The sequence below is a fragment of the Triticum aestivum genome, chromosome 6A (genome assembly GCF_018294505.1).
Source record: "Triticum aestivum cultivar Chinese Spring chromosome 6A, IWGSC CS RefSeq v2.1, whole genome shotgun sequence".
In the NCBI taxonomy this organism is placed as follows: Eukaryota; Viridiplantae; Streptophyta; class Magnoliopsida; order Poales; family Poaceae; genus Triticum; species Triticum aestivum.
Genome location: NC_057809.1, coordinates 250,081,377 through 250,098,725, shown reverse-complemented (window position 1 = coordinate 250,098,725; position 17,349 = coordinate 250,081,377). Strand labels below are relative to the sequence as shown.

Genomic DNA, 17,349 nt, shown 5'->3' with positions numbered 1-17,349 from the left:
CACTCTCTGGTAAAAAATAAAATTAATTTCGTGAGCGTAGATGTTTCTGTTTTTTTAGCAAGATCAAACAACTATCACCCAAGAAGATCCTAAAGGCTTTACTTGGCACAAACACTAATTACACATAAAAAAACACAATCATAACAGTAGCATAATTGTGCCAACACTCAAGAACGGAAAGCAAAAAGCAAAAATAAAATTTATTCATTGGGTTGCCTCCCAACAAGCGCTATAGTTTTACGCCATTAGCTAGGCATAAAGAAAGGATCTAAGTTTTGTCATCCTTGTTCGTAACTTTCTTAGAGGTATTTCCATCATGATGTTTTGTGAACACAACATAAAACATATTATCCATGTTAACCTTGGCGTTCCTAAGTTGGTGTTCATCGTGACAAAGGAGTTGGGATGCTAGCCATCGAGACTAGAAAACAAGAGACCGGTGAATGGAAGGGAGAGGCGAATAAAACGGAAATTTTTTGTGAAGTGGGGGAGAGGAAAACGAGAGGCAAATGGCAAATAAAGTAAATTGTGAGGAGATGAGATTTGTGATTAGGAACCTAGTATATGTTGAAGATACTCCCCGGCAACGGCGCTAGAAATGGCATGTTGACGGGAGGCTATCTTGACTTGATTCTCCCCGGCAACGGCGCCAGAAATTCCTTTTGATGTCGCTTGAAGCTACGTTTGTATTACCCCAAATAGGAGGGGATGATGCAGCACAACAGTGGTAGGTATTTCCATAAGATATGAAACCAAGGTTATCGAACCAGTAGGATAACCAAGCAACACAACGTAAACAACCCCTGCACACAGATAACAAATCCTCGCAACCCGACATGTTAAAGGGGTTGTCAATCCCTTTTAGGTAACGGTGTCAGAAATTGGTGCGATGACGGGAGAAAGTTGTAATAGATTGCATAAATAGATCACAAATAAAATAAAGTGCAACACAATATTTTTGGGTTTTTGGTTTAGCAGATCTGAAAATAAAAGAAAATAAAAATAGATCGCAAAGGAAATATATGAGAAAGAAGACCCGGGGGTCGTAGGTTTCACTAGTGGCTCCTCTCGAGAAAAATAGCAAACGGTGGTGAACATATTAATATTGGGCAATTGATAGAACCTCGAATAATTATGACGATATCCAGGAAATGATCATTATATAGGCATCACGCCCAAGATTAGTAGACCGACTCCTGCCTGCGTCTACTGCTATTACTCCACACATCGACCGCTATCCAGCATGCATCTAGTGTAATAAGTTCATGTGGAAACGGAGTAAGGCAATAAGAACAATGACATGACGTAGACATGATTTATCTATGTAGAGATAGACCCCATCGTTTTATCCTTAGTAGCAACGATACATACGTGTTGTTTCCCTTTCTGTCATTGGGATCAAGCACGTAAGATCGAACCCACTACAAAGCACTTCTTCCCATTGCAAGATAAATAGATCAAGTTGGCCAAACAAAACCCAAATATCAGAGAAGAAATATGAGGCTATAAGCAATCATGCATATAAGAGATCAAAGAAACTCACATAACTTTCATGGATATAAAAAGATAGATCTGATCATAAACTCAATGTTCATTGGATCCCAACAAACACACCACAAAAGAGTTACATCATATGGATCTCCAAGAGACAATTGTATTGAGAATCGAGAGAGAGAGAGAGATGAAGCCATCTAACTACTAACTACGGACCCGAAGATCTACAAAGAACTACTCGTGCAGCATCGGAGAAGCACCAATGGTGGTGGTGAACCCCATCCTTGATGGTGTCTAGATGGGATCTGTTGGTTCTGGACTCTGCGGCGGCTGGATGAATATTTCGTTGACTCCCCTTGGGTTCTAGGATTTTTGTGGTATTTATAGAGCAAAGAGGCGGTCCGGGGGCTCCCGAGGTTGGCACAACCCACCAGGGCGCGCCTGGGCCTCCTAGCGCGCCTTGGTGGGTTGTGCCCCCCTTGGGGCACCCCCCAGGCGTAGCCAGGGCCTGTTGTGTTCCTTTTATCCCATAAAAATTATCCTTGAAGTTTCGTGGCATTTGGACTCCGTCTGATATTGATTTTCGGCGATGTGAAAAACACGGAAAAAACAGGAACTGGCACTTGGCACTATGTCAATTGGTTAGTACCAAAAATGATATAAAATGACTATAAAATGATTGCAAAACATCCAAGATTGATAATATAACATCATGGAACAATCAAAAAGTATAGATATGTTGGAGACGTATCATATCTTATTGATTTTCCACTATCCTATTGGGGTTATGCATTAGAGACAGCTGCATTCACGTTAAATAGGGCACCATCTAAATCCATTGAGACAACATCGTATGAACTATGGTTTGGCAAGAAACCTAAGCTATCATTTCTTAAAGTTTGGGGCTGCGACACTTATGTTAAAAAGCCTTCAGCCTGATAAGCTCGAACCCAAATCAAACAAGTGCATCTTCGTAGGATACCCTAAGAAAACAATTGGGTTCACCTTCTACCACAGATCCGGAGGCAAGATCTTTGTTGCCAAGAATGGAACCTTTCTAGAGATGGAGTTTCTCTCAAAAGAAGTGAGTGGGAGGAGGAACTTGATGAGGTAATTGTACCTTCTCTCGAATTATAAAGTAGCACATAAGTGAAATCCATTCCCGTGATGCCTACACCAACTAGAGAGGAAGCTAATGATGATGATCATGAAACTCTTGATCAAATTACCACTAGAACTCATAGGTCGAACAGAGTACGTTCCGCACCAGAGTAGTATGGTAATCCTGTCCTGAAAATCATGTTATTAGACCATGGCGAACCTACAAACTATGAAGAAGCTATGATGAGCCCAGATTCCGATAGATGGATTGAGGCCAAGAAATCTAAGATAGGATCCATGTATGAGAACAAAGTGTGGACTTTGGTGGACTTGGCCAATGATCGGAAAGCCATTGAGAATAAATGGATCTTCAAGAGGAAGACGGACACTGATGGTAGTGTTACTATCTAAAAAGCTCGACTTGTCGCAAAAGGTTTTCGACAAGTTCAGGGTGTTGACTACGATGAGATTTTCTCACTCATAGCGATGCTTAAGTCTGTCCGAATCATGTCTGAAATTGCCGCATTTTATGAAATCTGGCAAATGGATGAACTGCATTTCTTAATGGATTTCTTAAAGAAGAGTTGTATATGGTGCAACCAAAAGGTTTTGTCGTTCCTAAAGGTGCTAACAAAGTGTGCAAACTCCAGCGATCCATCTATGGACTGGTGCAAGCATCTCGGAGTTGGAATATACGCTTTGATAAGGTGATCAAAGCATATGGTTTTATATAGACTTTTGGTGAAGCCTATATTTACATGAAAGTGAGTGGGAGCTCTGTAGCATTTCTGATATTATATATAGATGACATATTATTGATTGGAAATGATATAGAATTTCTGGATAGCATAAAAGGATACTTGAATAAGAGTTTTTCAATGAAAGACCTTGGTGAAGCTAGTTATATATTGGGCATCAAGATCTATAGGAATAGATCGAGATGCTTAATAGGACTTTCACAAAGCACATACCTTGACAAACTTTTTGAAGAAGTTCAAAATTGATCAGTCAAAGAAAGGGTTCTTACATGTGTAACAAGGTGTGAAGTTGAGTTAAACTCAAAACCCGACCATGACAGAATATAGAGAGAGATAATGAAAGTCATTTCCTATGCCTTAGTCATAAGTTCTATAAAGTATGCCATGCTGTGTACCGACCTATTGTGTGCCTTGACATGGTTTTGGCAAGGAGGTAAAAGAGTGAACCTGGAGTGAATCACTGGACAACGGTCAAAATTATCCTTAGATGGCTAAGGAAATGTTTCTCGGTTATGGAGGTGGTAAAGTGTTCGTCATAAAGATTTACATTGATGCATGCTTTGACACCAATCTAGAAGACTCTGATTCTCGATCTGGATACATATTGAAAGTAGGAGCAATTAGCTAGAGTAGCTCCATGCAGAGCATTGTAGACATAGAAATTTGCAAAATACATACGGATCTGAATGTGGCAGACCCATTGACTAAACTTCTCTCACAACTAAAACATGATCACACCTTAGTACTCTTTGGGTGTTAATCACATAGCGATGTGAACTAGATTATTGACTCTAGTAAACCCTTTGGGTGTTGTTCACATAAAGATGCGAACTATTGGTGTTAAATCACATGGTGATGTGAACTAGATTATTGACTCTAGTGCAAGTGGGAGGCTGGAGGAAATATGCCCTAGAGACAATAATAAAGTTGTTATTTTATATTTCCTTATATGATGATAAATGTTTATTATTCATGCTAGAATTTTATTAATCGGAAACTTTATACATGTGTGGATAGATAGAAAAAACATCGTGTCCCTAATAAGCCTCTACTATACTAGCTTGTTAATCATAGATGGTAAAGTTCCTAACCATTGACATGTGTTGTCAATTGATGAACGGGATCACATCATTAGGAGAATGATGTGATGGACAAGACCCATCCGTTAGCTTAGTGTATTGATCGTTCAGTTTTATTGCTATTGCTTTCTTCATGTCAAATACATATTCCTTCGACTATGAGATTATGCAACTCCCGGATACCGGAGGAATACCTTGTGTGCTATCAAACGTCACAACATAACTGGGTGATTATAAACATGCTCCACATGTATCTCCGAAGGTGTTTTTTGGGTTGGCATAGATCGTTATTAGGATTTGTCACTCCGAGTATCAGAGAGGTATCTCTGGGCCCTCTCAGTAATGCACATCATAAGAAGCCTTGCAAGCAAAGTGACTAATGAGTTAGTTGCAGGATGATGTATTACGAAATGAGTAAAGAGACTTGCCAGTAACGAGATTGAGCTAGGTATGAAGATACCGACGATCGAATCTCGGGCAAGAAACATACCGATGACAAAGGGAATAATGTATGTTGTCATAACGGTTCGACTGATAAAGATATTCATAGAATATGTAGGAGCCAATATGAGCATACGTGCTCCGCTATTGGTTGTTAACCAGTTGACCGGAGAGGTGTCTTGGTCATGTCTACATAGTTCTCGAACCCGTAGGGTCCGCACGCATAACGTTCGATGACGATTTAATATTATATGAGTTATGTGATTTGGTGACAGAATGTTGTTCGGATTACCGGATGTGATCACGGACATGATGAGGAGTCTCAAAATGGTCGAGAGGTAAAGATTGATATATAGGATGATAGTATTCGAACACCAAAAGTGCTTCTGATCGTATTGGGTATTTATCGGAGTATCGGGGGGTTACTGGAACCCCCTGGGGGAAGATATGGGCCATATGGGCCATAAAAGAGGAGCACACCGGCCCACAAGGGGTGGCGTGCCCACAATTAGGCATGTGGCCGAATTGGAGAAGGAGCAAGGGCGGTTCGCCCCCCCCCCCTTTCCTTTCTCCCTTCCCCCTTCCCTCTTTCTCTTCGGAAATAAGGAAAGAGGGGTGGCCGAATTGGGGGAGGACCCCAAGTAGGATTCCTCCTACTTGGGGCACCCCAAGCCTGCTACCCTCTCCCTCCCACCTATATATACGTAGGGAGGGGGCGCCTAGAAGACACACCAATAATTGTTAGCTATGTGTGGCGCCCCCCTCCACAGGGTCATATCTTCGTAGTGCTTAGGTGAAGCCCTGCGTGGATCACTTTACCATCACCGTCACCACACCGTCGTGCTGACAGAACTCATCTTCTTCCTCGACACCTTTGCTTGATCAAGAGGACGAGGGACGTCATCGAGCTGAAAGTGTGCAGAACTTGGAGGTGACGTATGTTCGGTGCTTGATCGGTCGGATCTAGAAGAAGTTCGGCTACATCAACCACGTTATCAAACGCTTCCGCTTTCGGTCTACGAGGGTAAGTGGACACACTCTCCCCCTCTCGTTGCTATGCATCTCCTAGATAGATCTTGCGTGAGCGTAGGATTTTTTTTTAAATTGCATGCTACATTTCCCAATATCTCCAAGAGACCATTGTATTGAGAGTAAAAAGAGAGAGAGGAAGCCAACTAGCTACTGCTTATGGACCTGTAGGTCTATGGTGGACAACTCATGCATCATTTGAGAGGCACCAATGAGAATGATGAACCCCTCCGTATGGTGTTTGATTGGATTTCGTTGTTCTGGAACTTGTGGTGGCTGGAATTGTGTTTCATTGACTCCCCTATGGTTTCTGGAATATTTGGGTATTTATAGGGCGAAGAGGCAGTGAAGGAGGTACCCATGGGCCCCACAACTCACCAGGGCGTGCCTGGGCTCCTGGGTGTGCCCTAGTGGGTTGTGCTCCCCACGGACCTCCCCCAGGTGCTTTCTTGGTTCCCAAGTTGTCTTTTGGTCCAAACAAAATATATCCAAAAAGTTTTGCTGCATTTGTACTGCATTTGGTACTGATATTCATGAAGTCGAAAACAAGCAAAATACAAAAACTAGCACTGGGCACTATGTCAATAGGTCAGTCCGAAAAACTGACATAAAGTTGCTATAAAATGATGGTAAAACATCCAATAATCACTACGAGAAATATGTCAACTTGCGACCATCAATATTGGTCACTGAAAGGTCATTATTTTTCATTTGCGACCTTTTTTTGACCAAAAACAGATGGTTAAAAGCTAGAGGTCGTAAACTGAAATTAACGACCTTCTTCAGGATAAGGTCGTAGACGTTTACAACCAAAACAAAAGGTCGTGGAACCCGTGACCTTTTGTTTTGGTCACTGGTAGTCTACCCAGGCCACGTCAGATCCGACGTGGCAATTTGACGTGGCAAAACTGTGACCAATTGAAAAGTTCGTTGATAAGATTCAGCACGGTCCAATTCGCTGTTCTACATGGGCCTAGCCCAATAATTTAGCCTTTTTATATTTTTTTCCTATCAATTTTTGGTCGAATTCACGGGCCAAGCCCAACATTTCAGCATTTTCTGCTAGGCCACGGCCTTTTACTATCTGTTTCTTTTTTGGGCCTCGGCCTTTTTTACACATTTCTATTTAATTTTCAGACTTAATTGCTGGCAATATGTTTCGGGCCTCTTTTCAAAGCCCAATTAGATTAGGTCAAATAGACATTTCAGTACTTCTTCCATTTGGACCGTGCCTCTTCTTTTGTAGAATAGACATACACAATCAACGCAAAATCAATACAACATATACTTTTTCAGCCACTTTCAGCCCAAGAATGCATTTCAAGTAAACAACGGATAATATTGTGAGTATATGTACATAACCACCAGCATTCGAGTAACATGTGCAACAGTACATCAAAATTCTCAACAAATTTAGCATGACAAGTCAAAATTCTCAACAAGTTAAAAAGCCTTCAGCCTGATAAGCTTGAACCCAAATCAAACAAGTGCATGTTCATAGGATACCCTAAGGAAACAATTGGGTTCACCTTCTACCACAGATCCGGAGGCAAGATCTTTGTTGCCAAGAATGGAACCTTTCTAGAGATGGAGTTTCTCTCGAAAGAAGTGAGTGGGAGCAGGAACCTGATGAGGTAATTGTACCTTCTCTTGAATTAGAAAGTAGCACATAAGTGAAATCCATTCCCGTGATGCCTACACCAACTAGAGAGGAAGCTAATGATGATGATCATGAAACTCTTGATCAAATTACCACTAGAACTCATAGGTCGAAGAGAGTACGTTCCGCACCAGAGTGGTATGGTAATCTTGTCCTGAAAATCATGTTATTAGACCATGGCGAACCTACAAACTATGAAGAAGCTATGATGAGCCCAGATTCCGACAGATGGATTGAGGCCAAGAAATCTAAGATAGGATCCATGTATGAGAACAAAGTGTGGACTTTGGTGGACTTGGCCAATGATCGGAAAGCCATTGAGAATAAATGGATCTTCAAGAGGAAGACGTACACTGATGGTAGTGTTACTATCTAAAAATCTCGACTTGTCGCAAAAGGTTTTCGACAAGTTCAGGGTGTTGACTACGATGAGATTTTCTCACTCATAGCGATGCTTAAGTCTGTCCGAATCATGTCTGAAATTGCCGCATTTTATGAAATCTGGCAAATGGATGAACTACATTTCTTAATGGATTTCTAAAAGAAGAGTTGTATATGGTGCAACCAAAAGGTTTTGTCGTTCCTAAAGGTGCTAACAAAGTGTGCAAACTCCAGCGATCCATCTATGGACTGGTGCAAGCATCTCGGAGTTGGAATATACGCTTTGATAAGGTGATCAAAGCATATGGTTTTGTACAGACTTTTGGTGAAGCCTATATTTACATGAAAGTGAGTGGGAGCTGTGTAGCATTTCTGATATTATATGTAGATGACATATTATTGATTGGAAATGATATAGAATTTCTGGATAGCATAAAAGGATACTTGAATAAGAGTTTTTCAATGAAAGACCTTGGTGAAGCTAGTTATATATTGGGCATCAAGATCTATAGGAATAGATTGAGATGCTTAATAGGACTTTCACAAAGCACATACCTTGACAAACTTTTTGAAGAAGTTCAAAATTGAACAGTCAAAGAAAGGGTTCTTACATGTGTAACAAGGTGTGAAGTTGAGTTAAACTCAAAACCCGACCACGACAGAATATAGAGAGAGATAATGAAAGTCATTTCCTATGCCTTAGTCATAAGTTCTATAAAGTATGCCATGCTGTGTACCAGACCTATTGTGTGCCTTGACATGGTTTTGGCAAGGAGGTAAAAGAGTGAACCTGGAGTGAATCACTGGACAACGGTCAAAATTATCCTTAGATGGCTAAGGAAATGTTTCTCGATTATGGAGGTGGTAAAGTGTTCGTCGTAAAGATTTACATCGATGCATGCTTTGACACCAATCTGGAAGACTCTGATTCTCGATCTGGATACATATTGAAAGTAGGAGCAATTAGCTAGAGTAGCTCCATGCAGAGCATTGTAGACATAGAAATTTGCAAAATACATATGGATCTGAATGTGGCAGACCCGTTGACTAAACTTCTCTCACAACCAAAACATGATCACACCTTAGTACTCTTTGGGTGTTAATCACATAGCGATGTGAACTAGATTATTGACTCTAGTAAACCCTTTGGGTGTTGTTCACATAAAGATGTGAACTATTGGTGTTAAATCACATGGCGATGTGAACTAGATTATTGACTCTAGTGCAAGTGGGAGGCTGGAGGAAATATGCCCTAGAGACAATAATAAAGTTGTTATTTTATATTTCCTTATATGATGATAAATGTTTATTATTCATGCTAGAATTGTATTAATCGGAAACTTTATACATGTGTGGATAGATAGACAAAACATCGTGTCCCTAATAAGCCTCTACTATACTTGCTTGTTAATCATAGATGGTAAAGTTCCTAACCATTGACATGTGTTGTCAATTGATGAACGGGATCATATCATTAGGAGAATGATGTGATGGACAAGACCCATCCGTTAGCTTAGTGTATTGATCGTTCAGTTTTATTGCTATTGCTTTCTTCATGTCAAATACATATTCCTTCGACTATGAGATTATGCAACTCCCGGATACCGGAGGAATACCTTGTGTGCTATCAAACGTCACAACATAATTGGGTGATTATAAACATGCTCTACATGTATCTCCGAAGGTGTTTTTTGGGTTGGCATAGATCGATATTAGGATTTGTCACTCCGAGTATCAGAGAGGTATGTCTGGGCCCTCTCAGTAATGCACATCATAAGAAGCCTTGCAAGTAAAGTGACTAATGAGTTTGTTGCAGGATGATGTATTACGAAACGAGTAAAGAGACTTGCCAGTAACGAGATTGAGCTAGGTATGAAGATACCGACGATCGAATCTCGGGCAAGAAACATACCGATGACAAAGGGAATAATGTATGTTGTCATAACGGTTTGACTGAGAAAGATATTCATAGAATATGTAGGAGCCAATATGAGCATACATGCTCCGCTATTGGTTATTAACCAGTTGACCAGAGAGGTGTCTTGGTCATGTCTACATAGTTCTCGAACCCGTAGGGTCCGCACGCATAACGTTCGATGACGATTTAATATTATATGAGTTATGTGATTTGGTGACAGAATGTTGTTCGGAGTCCCGGATGAGATTACGGACATGATGAGGAGTCTCAAAATGGTCGAGAGGTAAAGATTGATATATAGGATGATAGTATTCGGACACCAAAAGTGCTTCTGATCGTATCGGGTATTTATCGGAGTATCGAGGGGGTTACCGGAACCCCCTGGGTGAAGATATGGGCCATATGGGCCATAAAAGGGGAGCACACCAGCCCATAAGGGGTGGCGCGCCCACAATTAGGCATGTGGCCGAATTGGAGAAGGAGCAAGGGCGGTTCGCCCCCCCCCCCCCCTTTCCTTTCTCCCTTCCCCCTTCCCTCTTTCTCTTCGGAAATAAGGAAAGGGGGTGGCCGAATTGGGGGAGGACCCCAAGTGGGATTCCTCCTACTTGGGGCACCCCAAGGCTGCTACCCTCTCCCTCCCACCTATATATACGTAGGGAGGGGGCGCCTAGAAGACACACCAATAATTGTTAGCTATGTGTGGCGCCCCCCTCCACTGGGTCATATCTTCATATTGCTTAGGCGAAGCCCTGCGCGGATCACTTTACCATCACCGTCATCACACCGTCGTGCTGACAGAACTCATCTTCTTCCTCGACACCTTTGCTTGATCAAGAGGACGAGGGACGTCATCGAGCTGAAAGTGTGCAGAACTTGGAGGTGACGTACGTTCGGTGCTTGATCGGTCGGATCTAGAAGAAGTTCGGCTACATCAACCGCGTTATCAAATGCTTCCGCTTTCGGTCTACGAGGGTTCATGGACACACTCTCCCCCTCTCTTTGCTATGCATCTCCTAGATAGATCTTGCGTGAGCGTAGAATTTTTTTTGAAATTTCATGCTACATTTCCCAATATCTCCAAAAGACCATTGTATTGAGAGTCAAAAGAGAAAGAGGAAGCCATCTAGCTACTGCCTATGGACCTGTAGGTCTATGGTGGACAACTCATTCATCATTTGAGAGGCACCGATGAGAATGATGAACCCCTCCGTATGGTATTTGATTGGATCTCGTTGTTCTGGAACTTGTGGTGGCTGGAATTGTGTTTCATCGACTCCCGTAGGGTTTCTGGAATATTTGGGTATTTATAGGGCGAAGAGGCAGTGAAGGAGGCACCCGTGGGCCCCACAACTCACCAGGGCGTGCCTGGGCTCCTGGGTGTGCCCTGGTGGGTTGTGCTCCCCACGGACCTCCCCCAGGTGCTTTCTTGGTTCCCAAGTTGTCTTCTGGTCCAAACAAAAAATCTCCAAAAAGTTTTGCTGCATTTGTACTGCATTTGGTACTGAAATTCATGAAGTCAAAAACAAGCAAAAAACAGAAACTAGCACTGGACACTATGTCAATAGGTCAGTCCGAAAAACTGATATAAAGTTGCTATAAAATGATGGTAAAACATTCAAGAATCACTACAAGAAATATGTCAACTTGCCACCATCAATATTGGTTACTGAAAGGTCATTATTTTTCATTTGCGACATTTTTTTGACAAAAAACAGATGGTTAAAGCTGGAGGTCGTAAACTGAAATTAACGACCTTCTTCGGGATAAGGTCGTAGACATTTACAACCAAAACAAAACGTCGTGGAACCCACGACCTTTTGTTTTAGTCACTGGCAGTCTTCCCAGGCCACGTCGGATCCGACGTGGCAATCTGACGTGGCAAAACTGCGACCAATTGAAAAGTTCGTTGATAAGATTCAGCACGGTCCAATTTGCTGTTCTACTTGGGCCTAGCCCAATAATTTAGCCTTTTTATATTTTTTCCTATCAATTTTTGGTCAAATTCACGGGCCAAGCCCAACATTTCAGCATTTTCTTCTAGGCCAGGGCCTTCTACTATCTGTTTCTTTTTTGGGCCTCGGCCTTTTTTACACATTTATATTTAATTTTCAGACTTAATTGCTGGCAATATGTTTCGGGCCTCTTTTCAAAGCCCAAATAGATTAGGTCAAATAGACATTTCAGTACTAATTCCATTTGGACCGTGCCTCTTCTTTTGTAGAATAGACATACACAATCAACGCAGAATCAACACAGCATATACTTTTTCAGCCACTTTCAGCCCAAGAATGCATTTCAAGTAAACAACGGATAATATTGTGAGTATATGTACATAACTACCAGCATTCGAGTAACATGTGCAATAGTATATCAAAATTCTCAACAAATTTAGCATGACAAGTCAATAACATATAAAGCAAGTCGCTAACTGGGGCTTCAAGTTTTCTCCGAATTTCTTCAGGTAGAATTCCTATAAATGAGAGGAAAATCCACATGTTTAGAGTCTCAACATAGGCAATATTTGTTAGCCATAAAATAGAAAAATTAATTCAAGAACCATGCAAGAGCCTAGGTTTTACTATCATTTTGACACCTTAGAGTAACATCCAAGAATGCCACGAGTTGATGCATTATTCTAGCATAACCAAATTAGAAACATCCCTTGCTTTTCTATTTTAACCTTACTACTACCTCCGTTCCTAAATATATGAGATCTTGGTTCATTTCAGTAATTTAGAAAGAGGGGTGATAGGGCACAGAACCTTGAGCCATTGTTGTGGGGTTGTGGCTGATGAAGGTTACCTTTTGGGGCCCCAACGGCAGCTCCGCCAGATGCAACAGCAACACCTCCAACAACCACAACAACAGCAGTAGCACCACCAATAATGACCTGCGTGGCATTTCAGATCATCATTATAGAAGAAAAAATTAAGAAACAAGCAACCAATATAGCTTCAGCATTACATGTACAGATTTTAGCTTTTTCTACCTAAGTACAAATAGCAAAATGGAACATAGGCAGGTTGATTATATTTGACAGAGCTAACTAAACAAAAAACAGAACATAGCGCTGCGACTTGTTGAGGACAGAAATAATAATGTTTGATTCAGAAATTAGTAATATGGGGATTAAGAGCATGCACACAGAAAGCTAATTGGCAAACAAAACTTATTGGTCAGTTCTCAACACAGTGCAAACTGGCAAATGATAAAGTTTGTTACAATAATTAACAGGGCAGTAGCTCGACCTAAAGAAAGGCATCAGAACTTATATGAAAGAAACCGAGTTGTAAGTGTATAAAGAGCAATCAATGATTCATTCCGGAGAAATGGTAGTTTCTTCTGACATATTGTACTATCAAGTAAACTCTCACAAGAAATATGCCCCAGTAAGTAAGCTGAATGGATGACAAACTGAATAGTGAAACAAGTTGATAGTTGTACACTATAGTGTTTACGCACAGTCAAACTGAATGAACTAGATGATACCCCGTGCGTTGTTGCGGGACACTTAGTTGACGTTAAGGATTTTCTTATAAATGAAAGAATGAAATGCCAAACTGGTATTGAGAATTCGAGAACAACAATGTTACAAAAGCGTAAGTATGCATAGAGTGTATTGCAACCTACTGGGTGAACAATGCTTTGGTCACTCAGATATTTTCTTAATTATCTAATAGTGTGAACTATATTATTTGACACTGCACTATATAGTAATAGGTTAGAGAGGATAATAAAGGGGGGCGTTGAGGAAGCAAGTAGATAAGTACATGATACTTATACATTTATAAAGGTAAAAGCTAAAAAACATGTACACCTTTTTCCCTTCGATAGACTGTGAGAGATTTGCAATTGTCATATGACATATGAGTGCTAGATTGTCCGTTTTATAAAATTTTGATTTGATAGTAGCCAGTCAAGTAAGCGTTTTTTTGGGTGTGAATTGATCAACAGAAGTTTGAAGCAATGAATGATGGTGCAAATAGCTGCTTTTACTTGCATACGCTAGCAGTAGCAGGCAACCTTATAGAAGATAAAAAAGGGGGTTCTCTAAGGTGAGTAACTAACATTATGTGACAAAACTAAAAAAGGGGTCACCCTTAGTGGATGCCAGAACGCATGCATCTTCTGATTAGTATAATGGTTCTCCTACATGAAAGGATTAACTGACAGGTGATTTAGTATCATTTCTGCTCAAATGAAATTGCTTTGTCCGACCGAGTCCGTATGAACCTATATTAAGATTAAACTTTGAGAACATCCCATGTCTATAAATAAACCTCAAGAAGCAATAACATTATCCTAATGAAATATGGTGCTGGAGGAGTACGAAATTGTTACTATTGAAAATCAGCGACGGTGCAGAGAACATGATATATTATATTTCAAACAGGGTGCTGCAACCACATACATACCAGAAGAATCAAATTAAGAATCCTCTATGGTTGCGACAAAGTTGAAAGTAAAAGAGATGAAGTAAGGAGACACATCCACCAAGAAAGGTCCAAACCTGAAATGAATGTCTATTAGAATGGACATGCATGTTAATAAATCAAAGCTGAAACTCAATTAGTATCTAACAGAAACAGTAGTGTAAAAGAATCATCAAAAGAGATAAACACTGCCAAACCAAAGGACCAGTTGTTTAATTCGAAAACGGAACTGCTAATTATGCAGTCAAGGGAACATATACAAATAAGATTAATGGAATCCAATTTAGTTAATCTAATAAAAATGGTTTAGCTATAACGAAGTTACCATCCAGCAATCAACTTGTTCTGAGTGATTGAGGCGTGGACGTGTAGCTCAATGAATCCAACTTTGGCAAGAAAAAGCACCAATGTTAACCGATTCAATCCAGCAGCACCAACCTGAGCATGCATGCGAGGCTGGTACTCATAGGAAGCATCAGATAGGATTAATGGGAGTACCTGAGATTGGGGACCCGCAAGGAGTTGAACTGCTCTAGCGTTTGGGGCTGTCGCGGGCGTATATCAGCACAATCATTTCCACCATCTGGCATTCAGTAAGCAGCTCGGACGTCCGCCGGCGTTGCAAAACTCAAACGCGAAGCGCCGAAGCTGTAACAAAATTCTTAGGTTAAAACACAATCGAACAAAAAGAAGAACACCAAGATCGGCGTGGTTGGGAAATCAAGACCTGGTGGTGGTGTCGGCAGCGCTGAGGCCGCTGCGGGCACGATGTGTGGGTGACAAGGCCGGAGTTGCACCAACCTGAGTATTTTCAACCTGACCAATTTAGCTCCAATATTTTCAACCTGATCATGACAAAAGTTCAGCCAGGACTACATATGATACAAAAGTACAGGGAAACAAAACTCTAGTGCTGTAAGAGAGTTGTTGCAACCTGTGTAGTAAGTACACAAAAGAAGAAGGATTCAATAATATATACAGGCACAAAAAGAAGAGTTGCCATCAATGCTTCAGTTCTGCACTTATCGATGCAGTGGTATATATACCAATTCATAGTACTGTCACAAATCCTGGACTCTATAATTTAGTTTTGACATTCACATATCACTTACTATGCCTATTGATATATATTTTTAACATGACTTACAGTTACATAAAGCAATCAGAAAGTATCAACACCAATCTGTGTTACCCCAATGAAAGCGTATAACACTATAAACAGTATTCCATGAAAGAGAAACCCAAAGTAGACAACATTTCCCCATGGAGTACAAATATTGACCTCATTGTGGTAATTCATGTGTACTCCTAAACAGACTATGAAGGCTATGTTTCAGTTACCAAAAAGTGAAAATAACAGAAGTAAGAAGTACAGTTGCAGTGATTACAATTTGGCATCAGGGACAGCGACCAAAAGGATGCGTGCGGGTGTGTTTTCTCTGTTGGGTTCGATTTGGTTCGAAGGGGAGCAAAGCACGCACCAGGAAATCCTTGTGAATCACTACAAACAGGCCTTAAATTTCCTTGTTGCTGCCCCGAAATAGGGAGTCTGAACTCTCAAACAAGTCCCAGATTTCAATATATGATGATCCTATACCAGAATATCAAGCAAATCAATTGTGCTATTTATGAGCAACAAGTCGACAGCGGGAGACATACTGAATAATAGAAAGAGTATTCTAACAGTTGGTACTGCAACTCTCTCGGACGAGTACCAACTAGAAAGAGCACCATGCAGACGGGGAGGGTTGGATGGAAATCTCACTAGGATCAGGTCGAAGATGAAGGGGTCGAGGCCGAGCAGGGCGTAGATGAACCAGGAGGTGCCAAAGAGGAACACGGACAGGGACATCAGGAACGGCATGAACTCCAGCCCTCTTCGACCAACCTCTGCACAAGCACAACCACACGCATGGATCATGACTCAGTAGTCAGCGCGTACACCAAACTATTGACTGTGGATTTCAGGCATGTGTGCGTGTGTACCGTGAAGACGGCGATCCGTGAAGCTGATCGAGACGTCGACGCAGGGCACGGCGATGGAGCCAAACCGTAATGCCGCCGCCGAGGACGACGAGGGACAGGACCAGGACCCCCGCTCGTAGTCGGTGGTGGCTACCATGTCCACGAGGGCCTCCGTCTTGGGCCGCGGGATGAGCACGTCGTCCCGGACGGTGACCACCAGGTCCTTCCAGTGCTCGTTCCCAAGCGGTGCGCTAGACGGGGAAGGGCGGAGGCGTCGGCGAGGAGCCAGCGGAGATGGCGGTGGAGGTGCGGCGCCGAGGGCAGGACGAGCGCGGCGGCCCTGCAACGGAGGGCGCAGACTGAGGCCTCCGGGACGGGCGAAGGAAGAGCGACAGACGTCCTCCGGGAGGCGAGGAGGAGCGGGTGGTGGCGCCCGGGCGCGGGCGGCGGGGTCGGATCTAAATCGGGAGGGATGGGATCGGCGGGGTGGCGGCGGCGATGTGGGAGACGAGGGGAGGGATGGGGGAGAGGGAGCGCGTGAGGTGGGTGGCGGATCTGGAGCGCTAGGGTTCGTGGGGTGAGAGGGTGAGGGAGTTTTCTTTTTCTTTTTCTTTTTTTGAGACAAAGAGGGGGAGGGGTGAGGAAGAAAGGGCTGTCGTCGGATCCAAAAGTGTGACGCCCGGATAATTAGGCTACAGTAATCGCACGTTAATGGTGCCACGTCACACGATTACTGTTGCTAACCTCTCGTTAGTTCAAAACCGATCCAACTTCAAAATTGAATTAAAGGCAAACAACAAAAGTTTTCAGAAACTAAAACTAAAATGTTCAGGTTGTGTCAAATAAATCGTAAGTAGTAATGGTGGAGAAACCACATTTTTATAAAATATTTAAATGCTCTAAATTAACTAAAACAGCAACTTGAACAATTAATTAAATACCTTTTCAAGTTATAAGGTTACAAACTATTTTAATTAAATGCCAAAATAATATTGGCAGTGGTATATTTGGTAATGCTAGTTTAGGTACTATTTTTATATTTTATAAAAATAAAATAATTAGTAAACAAAATAGGAAACTAATAGACAGT

General features: G+C 41.8%; 1 protein-coding gene across 16 annotated transcripts; it reads right to left on the bottom strand.

Moving 5' to 3' along the window:
- Positions 1-12,097: 12,097 nt before the first annotated feature.
- On the bottom strand, positions 12,098-16,869 carry LOC123127384 (bidirectional sugar transporter SWEET1a). 16 transcript variants are annotated; one of them, XR_006462431.1, is made up of 7 exons: positions 16,281-16,866; positions 16,060-16,184; positions 15,022-15,139; positions 14,793-14,942; positions 14,277-14,371; positions 12,624-12,751; positions 12,098-12,331 (listed from the first exon to the last, which is right to left on the bottom strand). XR_006462431.1 is itself a non-coding variant. In XM_044547059.1 (6 exons), the coding sequence occupies exons 1-4, from the start codon at positions 16,414-16,416 to the stop codon at positions 14,885-14,887; spliced, it is 393 nt and encodes a 130-aa protein (XP_044402994.1). In that variant the 5' UTR covers positions 16,417-16,869; the 3' UTR covers positions 12,098-12,331; positions 12,624-12,751; positions 14,793-14,884. The 16 variants fall into 16 exon arrangements, 10 of the variants coding, with proteins under 10 accessions (XP_044402994.1, XP_044402995.1, XP_044402992.1 ...); XR_006462432.1 differs by having other exon boundaries at positions 12,664-12,751; positions 16,281-16,865; XR_006462435.1 differs by adding an exon at positions 15,683-15,885 and having other exon boundaries at positions 12,098-14,371; positions 16,281-16,869.
- Between the last annotated feature and the right edge of the window lie 480 nt (positions 16,870-17,349).